Genomic DNA, 17,500 nt, shown 5'->3' on the forward strand with positions numbered 1-17,500 from the left:
TATATATATATATATATATATATATATATATATATATATATATATATATATATATATATATATATATATATATATATATATATATATATATACACACAGAAATCAACTGTAATTGTAGCACTCATGAATTCTTAGCGAGAGCCGGTGATGCAAAGATCATATTCTTTAGAATAAAAAATAATGTATTCGGTGGAATGAAAAACTTTACTGTAAGCAAAATAATGAACAAAGTTATTATGTTTTATGCCGGTTCAGAATTTCCGTTAAATATTAAATGTTTAACAATGTAAATAAACCAGATAAATAAATCAGGTTTCTCAATTCATTAGTTCCCATTATGAGAACGCATTTCCATTTGAGAAGACTTTTCCTAGGAGAGATCATAGAAGACTATCTGTCTTGTACTAGTTTTCATTTTTATGATGATTGTATGTATATATATATATATATATATATATATATATATATATATATATATATATATATATATATATATATATATATATATATATATATATATATATATATATATATATATATATATATATATATATATATATACTAACAAAAATTTCTGTTAAAACAGAATTCGACCATATAAAGGTTGCTATAAAAACACCAAAGACGGTAGATTTCACAGCATTATATTGCGGAAACATCTCTTTCCCTCAGCTTGCAAGTGTTGAATTACGAGGCACAGAACAGTGGCATTTATACAACTGAAGTAATGTTCCAGAAATCGGACGCTACGTCACTCCTGTTGGCAGTTTCTTAGTCTTGTTTACTGTTGGTGGTAGCAAGATTTTATCAGTCAGATCTAAATCCCAGGATCCTTTTGAGAGGTTCGTTGTATTTCTTTGTTAATCAGTGCTGGTTCTACCATCTGGCTTTTGGACCAACAATTGCTGCTATAAATTATACGGGAAATATCCAAATTTATTCGATGATTATTATCATTTATATGGTTAATAATAGCTGAGCTTTGTTGCCTATATCTTACTGAGTATTTGTGTTGTATTAATCTTAGGGGGAGTGGTTTACCCGTCAATCCGATATAGGATTTGTGACTGTCAAGGCAAGTGATTTCGTCTACTCCTGTGTCTTTGGGGACGCTTTTGTTGGACGTCAATTAGGGCTTTAGCTAGAGTATTTGGGTATGTAAACGCAAAAGAGCTAGAATTTCCAAGTGTCTGTGTCAACGTTCTAATCCCGTCCAATGGTATTTTGATTTTCTTGCTGGGCGTCTCCCAAGCCACGACTAAGGAGGCTCCAAGCAATAAAATTAAGCTTCTTCCAACCTAAAAACGCAAATTTTCCAAATACTGATCAGGGTAGGACACCTTAATTTCCTTGTGTGTTATTCCCGAGACAAAGCGAACTGGACGTTAAAGGATTAAAGCTTGATCTTTCACAAATTAGGTCATGTGAATTAAGGTTTATTCGATAAAGGTAATGCCCATTGAAACTAGCATGTGCATGTGAACTTGTAAGATTCGTGAGATGGAATGGAATGGAATTTGAAATTTATTCCAGAGGCTTAGCACTGGAACTTATGGGGTCATTCAGTCCTGAAAGGGAAATTGAGATTATAAATACTTAAAAGTGAAACAGGAAGAAACCTCACAGTTGCACAATGAAACAATTGTTAAGAGAGGGTGGAAAGAACGATGCAAGAAAGAGAAAATGAACGGAGTACAGAAAGTAGTGTCTGACGTACGATCATCTGACACCTTCCCGTAGGGGAAGATGCCAGATGGTCGTACGTGGTTTTCATTGCAAAAATACTTCCCCGCAGAAAATTCCAGCACAACCGATCTATAGAATTCACGCATCAAAATTCTCATATTTTTCGTTATATAAGAAGCAAAACTATAGTATAAAATGAGATGCATAGGAAATTGCTCTTAGAAGTACGTAGTCTTTCAAAGGTCAAATACTCGAAGGGGCTTTAATCAGTCAGAAAGGTCATGGGAACCAGTTAAGATCGACCACATCTATTTAAAAAGAAAACTCTCACTTCTTTTTTATTGGTCTTAGCAGGAACGTAATGAGCTCTGTAGCCCTCAGAACTATTACTGTGCGAAAAGATCTTAAGAAAGTAATCTAAATAGGCATTTTTATTCTTATATATAGATACTGTATACAATGTGTGTACTTCTGTTTGTCGCGGAACCTTTCATTATAATGTATCATAAGATATTCAAGGCATTTACTTTAGCACCAGCAATCTATGGCCATAGTTTGGTCTTATTCAGGTAATGCTTTTTAATCGACTCTTTCAAATACTTTACATGAATGAATACTAAAGAATACGCCTACTAGATAACTCGGGGAATTTTACATTTGCTTTTAATTATTCCCTAGAAGTTGAATGCAAAATATGATCTTTGATTTATACATTCGAAAGGCCAGTCTTCTCTCTATTCGTTGTAATAAAAAAAATCATATCGTGTTTTCTTTTATTGCATACTATAGTGTATTAGTATTATTCATAAACACAGACTACTGCTAATTGCATAATTATTATGTGAATGCACATATTACAAATACTTAATAAAGAAGAGGTAATTGATTATTTATTATAGTGACTAAGTGCAGCCTCATGGAATCTTTCAGCGCGGCATGAAAGCAATATTGATTGACATTAATAAATCATACTGATCGGTTCGATATACCAGTAGGATTCCTCGCTAGATGCACCGACCTAGAGGATTGAATCTTTCATACCATAAGCTGCTTATGGATGAACACCTTCACCCATTTGTTGTTCTCATGAATGGGCGAAATGTGACTCTCTCTGACGAAATGGTAAAACAGCTTCCTAAATAAAGGGTCTTGCACGTGAGCGCGTGAAATAACAAGGGCCAATTAGGTTAGATTTGCTGCGCCACTGTGACAGTATAGTACTTTATGATGTTTCTGTAAAAATTCATTTTCCAATTTTAGAATATTTGACCTATCATTCAAAACGATTAAATAATCAAATTGCATTTTATCGTGTATTTCTTTTTCTGGGGGACTCCCGTGATAGTCTAAATGGATTATTTTCTTCGTATATGTCAACATTATGTAGACTAGATTTAGAAGGCTCGTCCTGACGATCTAGCGCTGGAAATGTTTGTTTATTCAGTGCCAAAATTCAAACAAGCCCACTTTTACATAGGTGTTAAAATTCCTCCATCAGGAAATAAATAGCAACATTTTTTTCCAATGACTTCCCGAATTTATAGCGAGATAATTCTTCTATATTAAGATACCTGAAATAAACTATTATTTGAAATAATAATAAAAGAAATTTTCTTCCCTTTGCAGCTACGAGGTTACTTTCTGGTTCTGGGAGATCCATGATCGAGTTTTCGCAAAACCGTTACTGCGCAGTCGTCAGAGAGGACGCACCCCCTTCCTCTGACGTCATAAAGGTCGTCGCCAATCACAAAGAAGGTTAGTTGATGAATATCCTCTTATGCTGTTTGCTCAAGCCCATAAACTTCCCAAAGATAACTCAGAGAACGGACATGCATTTCGGTACTATCACAATGAGGGAAATGGTCATGTTTCATAAAAAAAAAAATGCTGATACATTGTTTCATTGAAAAATAAGCTATGTTACAAGTTAAAACGAGAGAGAGAGAGAGAGAGAGAGAGAGAGAGAGAGAGAGAGAGAGAGAGAGAGATTACTAGAATAGGTTAAAATAATAAAGAGATAGAAAAGAAAAAAGACATAACCTAAAGAAAATTCGAAATTGTCATATATTATAATGGGCTATTATAAAATAAAATTTGAACCATGCGCGTAGTTGTCATGTGATCATGCGGTAACCAAAAAAAAAAAAGCAATAAAATATAATTGGCTCATCCATGAAATACTTGTATAATTCAGTCAGTTATCTATAAGTATGTTCTTTGGATATTCCTATGATTTTCTTAAGTTCAATCATCGTTAAAATTCAGCTTTATTCAGGTATTTCACCTAATAACAGTCAATATCAGGAACTCTTTCTTAAAAAGACCACATCAGAATATAAGCAAATAAAAAAAAATTTTGTGGTTCAACAGATGAAAAAGAGACAGTGGAAGAGAGAGAGAGCTAGAAAATTGGGTAGAAGGAGAAGAAAGCGAAGAAGAGTAGAGAGAGAGAGAGAGAGAGAGAGAGAGAGAGAGAGAGAGAGAGAGAGAGAGAGAACTGACTTTTCAGATAAAAAAAAAATAAAACCCAAATCATTCCTACTATACCTGTAGGTCTTCGATATCTTTTTGTTTGAGTGGAGTGAAGGTCTCGAATATATTATTAAAATCTAGAGCTTTCTAGTTCTTACGTACTGTACATTCAACTTCCTGTTTCTTCTGTAAACCAGGAAAATCTGGGTGATAGGTATTCTTTTAAAGGGCGTGCTAACTTCGGCGTGTGTGCGCGCACGCGCGCTTGTGTGTGTGTGTGTGTGTGTGTGTGTGTGTGTGTGTGATTTAGGTAAAATTATTCCAAGAAAACCAACACACTTTCACAGACTCTCATTACGCACCATTTATCTCTGAATGAAATGAAACATTTCTCTAAGGAGCCTTATATATGGCAGTACAGACTCCATTTAGTATGAAATTAGTCTCACAAATACTGAAATAATTTAGATATGCGAGTCAAATTAAAAATATTGGTGGTAAAAGTTTTAAAATGCTTATCCTGGTGGATCTTTAAAACTTTGTATAGATGAGATACTGAAGATAATTCTACGCAAATTTACTAAAGATAAAATTTGGGGATACACGAAAAACAAATCACGTAAACTGAATTACAATAATTGGAAAATCATTGATGAGCAATCATTATCAGTAGTTTTTTGCAATGAAGAATTTTAATCAAAATTATTGTCTCACAGAGATTTTCAAAGTTCCGTTTCAAACGTTAAAATACTTATGATTATTATCCTGTTTCCATATAACGGATTATGTGACGGTAGCACAAAGCTGACGTAAATACGAAATTCGAAACAACGTCATGTTCGTGGGTTTTTCCAAGAATGAAAGACACCCTAATCAAGTCGTTTTGAATCAGATGGACTTCCCGTAGTAACTGTTTACTCGTAAAAAGTGGGAGCAATATACTAAGCTGCCAATTCAACCGCTCTCCTGCCATTTCATCTGCTTTCAGTACTTTTTATACAGACGAGGCATTAAATATATTCAAAAAAAAAAAAAAATAAATATAATATATATATATATATATATATATATATATATATATATATATATATATATATATATATATATATATATATATATATATATATATATATATATATATATATATATATATATATATATATATACCAGATATATCATATATATTCAGTAGAAAAAAAACATAAATTGCCAGCCAATAAGGAAATCAAAGACGTAAAATAAAAATTTCTCATTTATCAATGTGGAACGACAACCAGGATTAGCAAGAATGAGAGAGACAGATAGATAGAGAGACCGATAAGGTAATGATAAAGATCACATAAACAGATGCCATATTGGTTTTATGCAATTTATTAACACTTAGAAGACGAAAAATAAAATAATCAAGAAAACCAGCCCCCTATTCTAGAAGGACATAAAATCAACAAACGTAATTTTTATTGTTAGGCCAAACAGCCTGGGCCAGATGATGTCATTCAAGAGAAGAACATACATTCATTAGTTTACAGGCTCGGTTCTAGGCCGTCATCACTCATGCATCAGGATGACTACTGCAAATCTCACAGAGCATCTCTTGTTCCACTTTGAAGGTGGTGGGGGCATACTTAATCATTACCAGTAAAATCATAATTAAACCTGAGAGAGACTATATAGCACCCATCATCATCTTACCTGAACGGGCTATCATTCCAGTCACACCACTAGGGTGCACAAAAGCCAACCACTTGCCCAACTCCTGCCCCCAGCCAACCGTATCGAGTAGGCCAAGAAGATTGTACAGCCTCTGGAGCATGATGCAACAGGATCAACAAGTGACCAATCAAAATTTACCGTACCAATCCGCCCTCCAACTGAAATACATTAAGAGAGTACCTTATAAACTGTCGTTTGTGGAGCCTTATTAATTTGTATCCTTATCATCCGGGTCTAATAAATTTTGTAAAACTAAGAGCAGAGTGGTGGGTTGATGGTGGCTAGTGAATTTTGGTATTTAGTAATAACTATCTTACCAAAAATCACTTTAATCCCTATTCAATTTATTAACTGATTCAAAGAGATAAAAATAAGTTTACCAGCCAGGTAAGTTTAGACATGCTGAATAGACAAACATGTGGAACTTTTATTGTCTACCAGGCTGCCTGACAGTTCATAGCTGATGCTATGAAATGCCTACAACATAAATGAAATTAAAAAACCATAACCTTTGTCAAGATTAAGTCATTATTCAGTTTATTTTATATTCGTTTATTCACGTTTTGCTCAGTTTATGTTTGCATATTGACAAGAAATATGGGCATAAAATAATTAAAGGCTTCACAGATGAGAGGTGGGCTTTGTCTTGTTTTGAAAAGGTTAATGCCTTGGTCACACATTTGTGATTCAAGGACGCACATGTCGTAATGGCGATCATCACCATCATTCACGTGCCTAAGGCCGCCAGAAAAAAAAAAAAGATTGTTAGCTGATTATGACACCACAGAGTAATATGTAATATGCTATTAACCATAGCGATAACATTGCGCAGTTTGAGATGAACCTACATATATCCATAATTATAAGTGCATTATGCTGATGATTAGGCCACACCCTGTCTTTGGCAGTTGCAGAGGATTTATGACCTAGTGTTTAAATACATGTCAAATTATTAATTTAATTGTAAAAAAGTTAAAATAAAAAAATGTGTTAGATCACAACTGTGTCTTGTACATGGATTCTAACCAATTAAATTCCAGGTGAACTCATCACCGATCATTCTCGTTCCAGTTGCAGACAGAGCAAGATCTACCTGTTCTAACCACTCCTTCGTGTTTGGCTGCTGCCTTTTATGCTCAGCGACGTGTGCAAGGCAGCACTGCCACATTGCAACCCATGTGGCGCACTGAGTGTACTGTCACGTAACCATGGCAATTCATGGCGCACTATGTAATAGATAGCACATGTCGAAATTGCAAATTATGATTTGTGCAATCTAATTACGACAAATGGCGACGCCATTGCGTCAGTGTTGCGTACTGCGCAATGACAAATGACAGTTGACGCTGCTGGACCGCATATGTTTTAATTGGTTGAAAACATCTGCCATCACTTGGTGCACGTCGTCGCCAAACTTGGCGACCCGGTAACGATTCATAGCGATTGTTGGCGATTTGGTCGTAATTATATCCTAATGGCGTCTTAATTAGCCAAATTTTGGCAGTTACGACATGCGGGTCCTTGAATCGCAAATGTGTGACCGAGGCTTAATTATACTTGTTGATTTTCTTTTTAATAAAGTATCTCATAACAGGGAATTTAACAGGTATGATACTATTCTTCATTCCTTTTGACACTTTTATTACAGAATTATTCGAGTACAGTAATTATCTTGAAGCCATATTTGCGTTGTACGTACATGAGATTAATAATCATGCATTTGGTCCCCCACTTTTGGAGTTTTTAACTACTTATTCAGGCCCCTGTTTCGTAATTACTATTCGGAAAATCTTATTTTGTCGTGGAGGAAGAAATATTTATTTGAAATATCAACATATATCCCACATCTAATTTTAATTAACAGAATAACGGAATTATTAGAATTAACAGAACATTTGTTCAGTTTGGGTGTCTGTCATGTTATCTTCTTAGAACTTTTGCAGCGCCCAGTAAACGTAATTAAAAATATATGATTTATGACTACGCTATGTTTATTACCTTATGAAATATATTATGATTTTACCCTCAGCCCCAGAATAAAAAATTTTTGTCGAAGAGATAATTTTTCGTAATGACTAACAATCTTATTGTTATAAATTCATTGATGAAGCCATTGATTTATACAGATGCTAGAACAATTCATGATCGGTTTTGATTTATATATATTACTTATTATTTTTAATTTAATTTAAGTTTTAATATCATGCAAATATTGAATTTTTTTTTTTTTTATTTCTCGTCTGGTGGGACTAGAATATTTCTTAAGATTTTACTTCAAAATCTTAGGGGTGGCGTTTTTCCTGTGCCCTTTTGAATCGTCAAAATTATCATAAAATGGCCGCCAAACCAGTTTCAGCGAACCATATCTTATAAATGTAAAATATTTGAGGAATTATAAAAGTGGATTCATAAATGATTGGCAAAAGCCTTAACGTAACGCGGGATAGTTCTGCTTCATCTCTATAAAATATCTAATTGCGACAAATGTATGTGTGTGAATGAACTGCGAAAATTTCATATTCTCCGTCGAAGCGTCATAATTAAAGAGTGAGACACATTTCCCCCTCCGACATGAGAATGAAGTAGGATGTTAACTTTATAAAATTTATAATTTGCGGAAAGACTTTTCCCATTTCTTAAAAATCTTATACTCAAAGCTAAACTGAACATTAAATCAGTCGTTGTAGTCCCATCGATCTGGTGAATGCAATTCATCTTCGTCATCATCGATTGTAACGCATCGTCACGCAAAGATTCTCTGTGAAATTCGGCCATTCGTGACTTTCTTGTGCTTTGTTTCCTCCAACTCTCCACTCACTCCTAACCTTCCTTCGTATAGTTCTTATTCATTAAGTCTGAGTCTTCAACTCTTCTGGTGCCCTAAAGAAAATCTGACACTAGGCAATTCTCAATCAAGGGCTGTGCAAAGGACATGTCAGAATTGTCTCATCTATATGTTAAACATCTGTATTTTCTGCGATGAACAGCTTCTCTCTCCTGTCATTGAATGGTGATTTTTTCTAAAACATAAAAATACATAATCTTTTAGTTATAAATTCATTGTCATACCATGATTTATACCCGTAGAACAATATAGATCGCATTGGAATTTTATATATCCTTATTTTTTGTACGCAGTTGTACTGTACTTAATTTCGAAGCCTTATTCAATTTGCCTAATGTTTTTTGGCCTATTTCAGCCTTTCTTTAAATTCCAGTTAGAGATCCTCTCCTGAATGTCATTGTTCTAAATTATTTGGAAGAGTCAATCTCATTAATCATTTAGCTATCTAATGTTATTTCATCCCTTCAAATGTGAATAATATATATATATATATATATATATATATATATATATATATATATATATATATATATATATATATATATATATATATATATATATATATATATATATATATATATATGTATGTGTATATGGTGTCTGTGTGTGTGTGTGTGTGTGTAATCATATATATATTTATATATGTATGTGAATATTCATATCGCTTAAAAAGTAAAATTAGTAACTGAAATGAACAGAGAGAGAGAGAGAGAGAGAGAGAGAGAGAGAGAGAGAGAGAGAGAGAGAGAGAGAGAGAGGGGAGGGGGGTCTACTTCATTAGTACATGCCCAACTGTTTCGAAAGTTAATGTTGATAAATACGCATTGCGTACCATTATTTGCGAATGTCAAGTAATTCTGTTTACCTTTCACCTTTGAAAAACACATTTCCGGAACGAATTCCTCCCTCTCTCTATTTTTAAAGGGAAACTCTACCTTCAACGATTTTCCCTTAAATTTTTTACGTTTAAAAGGATTTTGTTAGTACGTGGGTGTGAGAGAGCGAGATACAGATTAGTAGATCCTATCAAATATTAATTTTCAGTTTTTATTTTTTTTTAGTTTTCTTAGGGTATCAATGTTTCATTAAACCAGATAAGTTCAGTAATAAATATTTTGTAAAACCAGATAAGTTCAGTAAGAAAAAAGATTTTGCATGAAAAAATAATCCATTTAGTTTTTTTTAGATGTTTCATTTTTTGAAAAGCTTCTTTCTGAAATTGACCTTAGATAAATTCATGCTATTAATACTGTTAATACGTTAACGCAAAGTATTTCGAAATACACACTCTTGAATATCTATTGTAACTTTCGCTAAAAAACGTTTTCGATTCTACATTGAAGGTTATTGTCTCCTGTGAATGACGTTATGCATTCTTTTGGATAAGCAATAATTTGTTAATATGATCTCCATTCAGAGCACATTATCTCTTGCTAATTCCCTTCCAAATAGATTGTAATCATATTCTTTGCAGTGTTAGAGGTTATCATTGACAATACACCGATAAATGACAGCGAGGCTGCGGCCATTATAAAAAAATAAATTGATAATTTGAAAACGCTATTTTCTCGGGGCACTGCGGTCACAATCAATTCAATAATTATTCGTGTGGATTTATTTTCTAAAATAAAAGATGGTCTTTAGAGCCATTATTTTAAAAAAAAAAAAAAAAAAAAAAAAAACAGGAATGGGAAATTCAGCTTATTTTTTCAGGTCATCAAGGTATAGCATAATTACTTCCGCCTCTTATTGAAAATAACTTGAACTGATTCAGGAGCAAATTAGCATTTCATTAATTGAACCGGGAGGAAAATACTCTTAGGATAAAATGGCCTACGACTGATGGGCAAAAAATGGTTCTGCAATTTAATGAGATTAACAAATTTTGAATATGCAAAGTCTTAAGGTCTTAGTAGGCACCTAATGAAACTGCCGATGCCAGAAACTTACATATAAATGAAATAACGTTTAGAACGTTTTAATACTTATTCCTTGTAATGATTATTCGAATGAAAATGTATTTTATCATATCAGTTTAATCTCTTCTAGAGGTTATGTACTAGTAATACTTTTTTAGTATACCTCACATCAGAATTTCATTATTATTATTATTATTATTATTATTATTATTATTATTATTATTATTAGTATCGTTACCCAGCGTTCGACTCTCCGACCGGCCAGTGAAGAATTAGAGGAATTTATTTCTGGTGACAGAAATTCATTGCTCGTCATTATAATGGTTCGGATTCCACAATAAGCTGTAGGTCACATTGCTAGGTAATCACTTGATTCTTAGCCACGTAAAATAAATCTAATATATAATATATAATATTTAATATATATATATATATATATATATATATATATAATAATATATATAATGTCTTTATATTTCGATATAATATATATTCATATATATATATATATATATAATATATATAATTTGATTTTTAAATATAATCATTTATAAATACAATTAATTCATATATTTATATATATATATATCTCTATATATTTATATGGATATATTATTAGAGATAGAGATGTGTGTGAGTGTTAAGTAACAATATATGACTCAGAATATCACTGAAAAACATTTGATAATGTCAAAATCCAGATATACATAGCAACAATGATACGATTATTGGAAGATCTATCCTTATTACGCTGTAATTATTATTAAACTAAAAAATTATTAATTATTATTATTAGATTATGTAATTATTATTAATTATTCCAAGTTAAACTTCTGTTCAAATGGAACAAACCCACATCACAATGAAATTCAAGCTTTCAAAGATTATGATGTCTATTTGAAAGAAGTTGCAGAAGATAAGAGGAGATACAAAAAGAAAAGGTCAATTAATGCATTTATAGATAAACAGATGAAAATAGAGATAGATTATTAAAATACAAGGTGAACTGTTTTAGGGGAGCAATGCACTGTATCCTCGCTTGAACTTGGTCATTATGCAAGTAACCCCATCCGCAAACAGCTTCCATAAATGACACATATTTAGATACTGTGGAACTCTAGTTAACTGATACGTTACTCTTCGTCAGGGGCGACAGTGAAATACAGCATCTCAGGAGGCAACGAAGACGGTCTCTTCAGCATAGATGAATATTCAGGCGTGGTAACCCTGGCGGCGTCTCTGGACCATGAGCTGTTCAGCACGGTAAGTCATCTGCTTCCCTGTGCTGTCTGTACGTCAGTGCATACACACAGACACACATACTTCATATCTGACGTTAATTCCACACATTAACATTTTACATTTAACTAGTCCATATTCTTAATTTTTTTCTCTTTAGAATAAACTAATTATTGACCGAAAAAATATGTATTCATAAACAAACTCCAAAGTTTTTTTTTTATATTTATGATTTAAAAAACATATAAACATGTTAACATTTAAGTTTAGCTCATATTCTTTTTTTTCTTTTGGAATAAACCAATTATTGCATCAAATCGATATGTATTCATCAGCATATTAAGATATTAATATATACATTTAAGTATATATATATTCTTTATGTTTTATATCTTTGGATTAAACCAATATATATGATCAAAAATATATATTCATCAAAAAACTCCAGAGTTACTAACACCATTGATTGACATAAACATTAAACATCCTCATTATTTTCCTCTCAACTGTCCATCATAACAACATCCCCTTCAAGACTGAGGAGTCATTAAAACATCAAATCATATTCACTCCACTTCGCCAAAGTTGTCTCCCTTGCCTAATGGAAAGGCAACCCCTTTCCGACCCCATTCACATCATGCAGGCTCTTCCTCGCCCTGTTTTATTATGTAAGTCTTCCAATTCGTCTTTTACTGATGTCGTGAGTGTTATCCGGTGTCAGTATTTTGCTAAGCTTCCTTTGATGAAGTGTTCATATGTAAACTTAATAATAAGTCTGCAAGGGGAAAATGAACATTCCAAAATGTGTACGTTAATGCAAGATTTATAAATTGAATGAGAATCTACTGTAATAATGTAAACAGTAATAATGATAACGAGAATTTTCGTGCCACGAATAATGATATCAAAAGCAATTTGTTTCAGGAACTGACTGTTATTTGTATAGCAAAGGTCAGTAAACAATGGGAAAATTGCTTCACCAAGTACTCAAGCAACAAATTAGGATGAGGGAAGACTGGTCTTCTGGAGTAAAAATGAACGGGAGAGGAATTATTGGGTAAGGGTTCCATTACGCCATAAAATGGACTTTGAATGTGTAAATTAGAAATCGGTTTGTCGAAGCAAAAGCATTTAGATGAGATTAATTTGTGTAAATTGTATTCACGAAAAAGAAAAATTGTTATCCTAAAACGTACAAGTGAAAGGATTACCTAATATATATATATATATATATATATATATATATATATATATATATATATATATATATATATATATATATATATATATATATATATATGTATATATATATATATATAAATTTAAAGTAATAATAATTTTGTAGTATTCCAGATTATATTAATATTCTTTTTAATTTTAAATAATGATTTTTATAATTGTTTCTTCTATTTTAATTCTAATTCAAAAGTTGTAAAGTTCCATAAATAACAGTATATATATCGACAGACATACACTGTCTCCCAGAAGAACATCATCAAAAAGGTCAGGTGTAGGATTTCTTGTTTTTCGGCAACAGTTTTCACTCCAACAAAAATTTTTTTCTTGCATTTTTAATATTATTCCTGTAACTAATGGCATCGTCTTCCGCTCAGTTGTCACTATTATAAAAGCGTCGCCATACTTTTATTTTGTTAATTTCCTAACTTGACTGTCATCATGTTTTAAATCATATATGTTTTACTATTATTATTATTATTATTATTATTATTATTATTATTATTATTATTATTATTATTATTATTATTATACACAACTAGTATTTATCTTATACAACTTCAGTTATATTTCAATATTGGGATTCGCTGTTTCATCTGCGTTTTAAATGTTGATAATAATGAGCTTCAACACTGATAAAGATACAAATCTTGATTACATTCAGACACTAAGAACGATGTTGCAGATGAGGATTAGAAATATTAAAAGCAAACAATAATCTGTTAAGTAAAATAAATTTGCTATTCATTGATGACAAAATGTAAATGATATCAAACAAATGACATGCTTGACGAACATTTAGACGGATTTCGAGCTGCAGTTCGTAAAGAAAATGACATAGAGTCAATTTCCATAGAGAAATAAATAATCACAAAACTGCACTCATTTATATGTGAACTATATGAAATTTTAAGTCGACCTAAATGGAAGGTGAAACTCCTAAGGTAATTGCATTTATGATTTAGGTCCACTTCTTCAGTTGTGTTCTATGGACAAGAAACAAGAGGCTCAATTTACCTGAACCGTCTTATCGTCTTTGAAGATATTTAATTAATTATGAATTTCAATTCTAATGGATCGTAAAGAGCTAAGTGGCACTTCTGGCTACATTTATTTTGCATAACTATCTATTATTCATACTTTGATAAAAAAACACACACACACACACACACACACACACACACACACATGCAAACTTAGCGATAACAAACAGACGAATACCAACCTGAGTGTCTATAACAGCAGAGCGTAATAAAAACATCTTCCCTTATTGAAAGCTGCAAATATGTTTCTCCACAAATCTGTTATGTGACGGAGTGGCAATATGAAAAAGGCAGCAGATGAAATGGAAGCAGAGAAGGAAACCTTGTCAGTGACCTGCCTGCCGCTGATTAAAAGCATGGGGTTCTTTCATTCCTTCATTTTTCGTCCTCACTTCTGACTGAAACGAAGACGTAGAAAGAAGAGAATTTGGCGTAAATACGCGGTTGTTTGAAAAAAAAAAACGGTAATTAGGAAAACAGGAACATTAAATTTTGCTCATTAAAAATGATTCTAACTTTTTGTCAGCGCTTGGCCCATATAATATTTCTGCATCAAATTCGACATATTCTAAAAACTCTCTTTGGTGGTTAATCTTTTTCACACAAGGCTGCAAAAATCTGATGGTATTAAACATTGCATGCTGTTGGCTTTCAAAAGGATTGATTTGCCACACTGGAAAATTAACATGGAAGATAAGCTTGATATTTCAATAAATTTTCCAGAAGTAATATGCACACGTATGTACTTATGTTAGATTATATATATATATATATATATATATATATATATATATATATATATATATATATATATATATATATATATATATATATATATATATATATATATATATATATATATATACATATCATATATATATATATATATATATATATATATATATATATATATATATATATATATATATATATATATATATATATATATATATATATATATATATATATATATATATATATATACAGTCATACATAAGTACATACATATGCATATTACTTCTAGAAAATTTATTAGAAATATCGAGCTTATCTTCACGTTAATTTTCCAGTATGGCAAATCAGTCCTTTTGAAAGCCAACAGCATGCAATGTTAAATACCATTAGATTTTTGCAGCAATGTAAATCTACACGTGGAAAAGATTAGACATTTTTTAGTGGAAAAGATTATATATATACCAAAGAGAAAATTTTTAGAATATGTCGAATTTGATGAAGAAATATATATATATATATATATATATAGTATATATATATATATATATATATATATATATATATATATATATATATATATATATATATATATATATATATATATATATATATATATATATATATATATATATATATATATCAATATATATATATATATATGTGTGTGTGTGTGTGTGTGTGTGTGTGTGTGTGTGTGTGTGTGTGTGTGTGTGTATGTATACATATATACACAAGCTGACCAACCCGGCACTACCAGGGAAAACTATGAAGGACTCAAAAATTGTCATGCATCTCCTTTGAATTGTTTTGTCGTGTATAGTATGTGTCCTATCCTTGAAAAGGCTCTTCTTTCCAATCATTAATTCTGTGTTAATTTATTTGCCTGATTAATAATTCTGTCTTGAATTTATTGCCTTTAATAAACATGGTATATATATACTGTATATATATATATATGTATATATATATATATATATATATATATATATATATATATATATATATATATATATATATATATATATATATATATATACACACACATACATATATATATATATATATATATATATATATATATATATATATATATATATATATATATATATATATATATATATATATATATATATATATATATATATATGAAAAGCATATATATAAAAGCCTAGGCCACAACTGTGTTGTGAATTACAATACACAGTGAATGTTTCATTAACAAGTGGGGAGGAAACTATCCCAAAATCTGAGAGAATGTTTAGCTATCATCTGACGCATTTCTGAATTAGGTAAAATTGTGGCGTCAGGTTTCTCAAGACATGGGAACAGGTCGCATGACTTCGTAGGTGCGTTCGCTGGAAATGTCCAGGTTCCGGTGGGAAACGTGTGTACGTACGTTTCTTTTGGGCGGAGTCCGAGGATGTGATGGGATTAGATATGGGAAAAAGAATCATTGGAAGACTAACATTGAACATCATTAGAAGTCTTCAAGTGAAGACTTTGTGGTTCGAGATTTATCATTCAAGGTTGTGAACATTGCTGTTTGCAGGTAGGACCCACATTCAGTTTCACAAACTGTAGATTGTTTTTCTCCATTTTTATGATGTCTTCTTTCAAGCATTTATTGTATGATGTATATTTTATGAGTAACATGGGAGGAATTCCTTTTCTTTATTTTTATGCTTTTTGGGTTAAGGAATTCGCTTGACTTCTTCAGATGTTTTGCTGAGAAAGAGGTTGAAGATGTACTCACTGGAAAGATGTACTGATTGGAAATGTACTGGGTTTTGACTTATTTTGACCTATTGCAAGTTACAGTGCAAGACTTTAATATTTTATTTTATTCCATCTCTTATTTCTTGCAATCTAGTTATGTTAGATTTTGTCAAATAAATTATTTTAGGTAAAGCTTGTTTCACTGTAGAGCTGAGAGAGAGAGAGAGAGAGAGAGAGAAAGAGAGAGAGAGAGAGAGAGAGAGAGAGAGAGAGAGAGAGAGAGAGAGAGAGAAAATGCATAGTAATTGAATACTGAGATGTGTTACTAGCAGTCTTTGTGCGGCCACTACCAAGGCTTCCAATAGATGGGACGTCTCGACTTTGTAGTAACAGGTAAGCAATGAAATTACCTCTCAACTGGCTACATATATATATATATATATATATATATATATATATATATATATATATATATATATATATATATATATATATATATATATATATATATATATATATATATATATATATATATATATATATATATATATATATATATATATATATATATATATATATATATTTATATATACCAAGTGTTTCAAAATTAGAGGCCCCTCCACAGAACAAATGGAAAGTTATGATGTTTTTGCTATAGCCTATCTCCAAGTACATTATTTTAAGCTTCTACTAAGTTATTTTCATTTTACATTTCTTGACTGAGTGACGGAGTTAGATACAGCCATGGCTAATGACTCGGAGGAAATCAGATGGATTGACCGAATCCGGGCTATAACCTTCAGAGAGGCCAGGGATGCTGGCGCATCATTCATTTCATGTTCCTGGATAGCTAAATACATTAAAATGACTGTCATCGCGAAAAGAGTGAGAATTTT

The 17,500-nt window shown here is 31.4% G+C and overlaps 1 protein-coding gene across 1 annotated transcript in view; it reads left to right on the top strand.

The window, feature by feature from the left end:
• Positions 1-17,500, top strand: part of LOC136851867 (putative neural-cadherin 2) — a 236,162-nt gene that overhangs the window by 42,157 nt on the left and 176,505 nt on the right. The window contains 2 exon segments of the mRNA XM_067126180.1: positions 3,313-3,441; positions 11,783-11,898. Of these exon segments, the coding sequence (XP_066982281.1) occupies positions 3,313-3,441; positions 11,783-11,898 (245 nt within the window).

The sequence above is a fragment of the Macrobrachium rosenbergii genome, chromosome 24 (genome assembly GCF_040412425.1).
Source record: "Macrobrachium rosenbergii isolate ZJJX-2024 chromosome 24, ASM4041242v1, whole genome shotgun sequence".
Lineage (NCBI taxonomy): Eukaryota > Metazoa > Arthropoda > Malacostraca > Decapoda > Palaemonidae > Macrobrachium > Macrobrachium rosenbergii.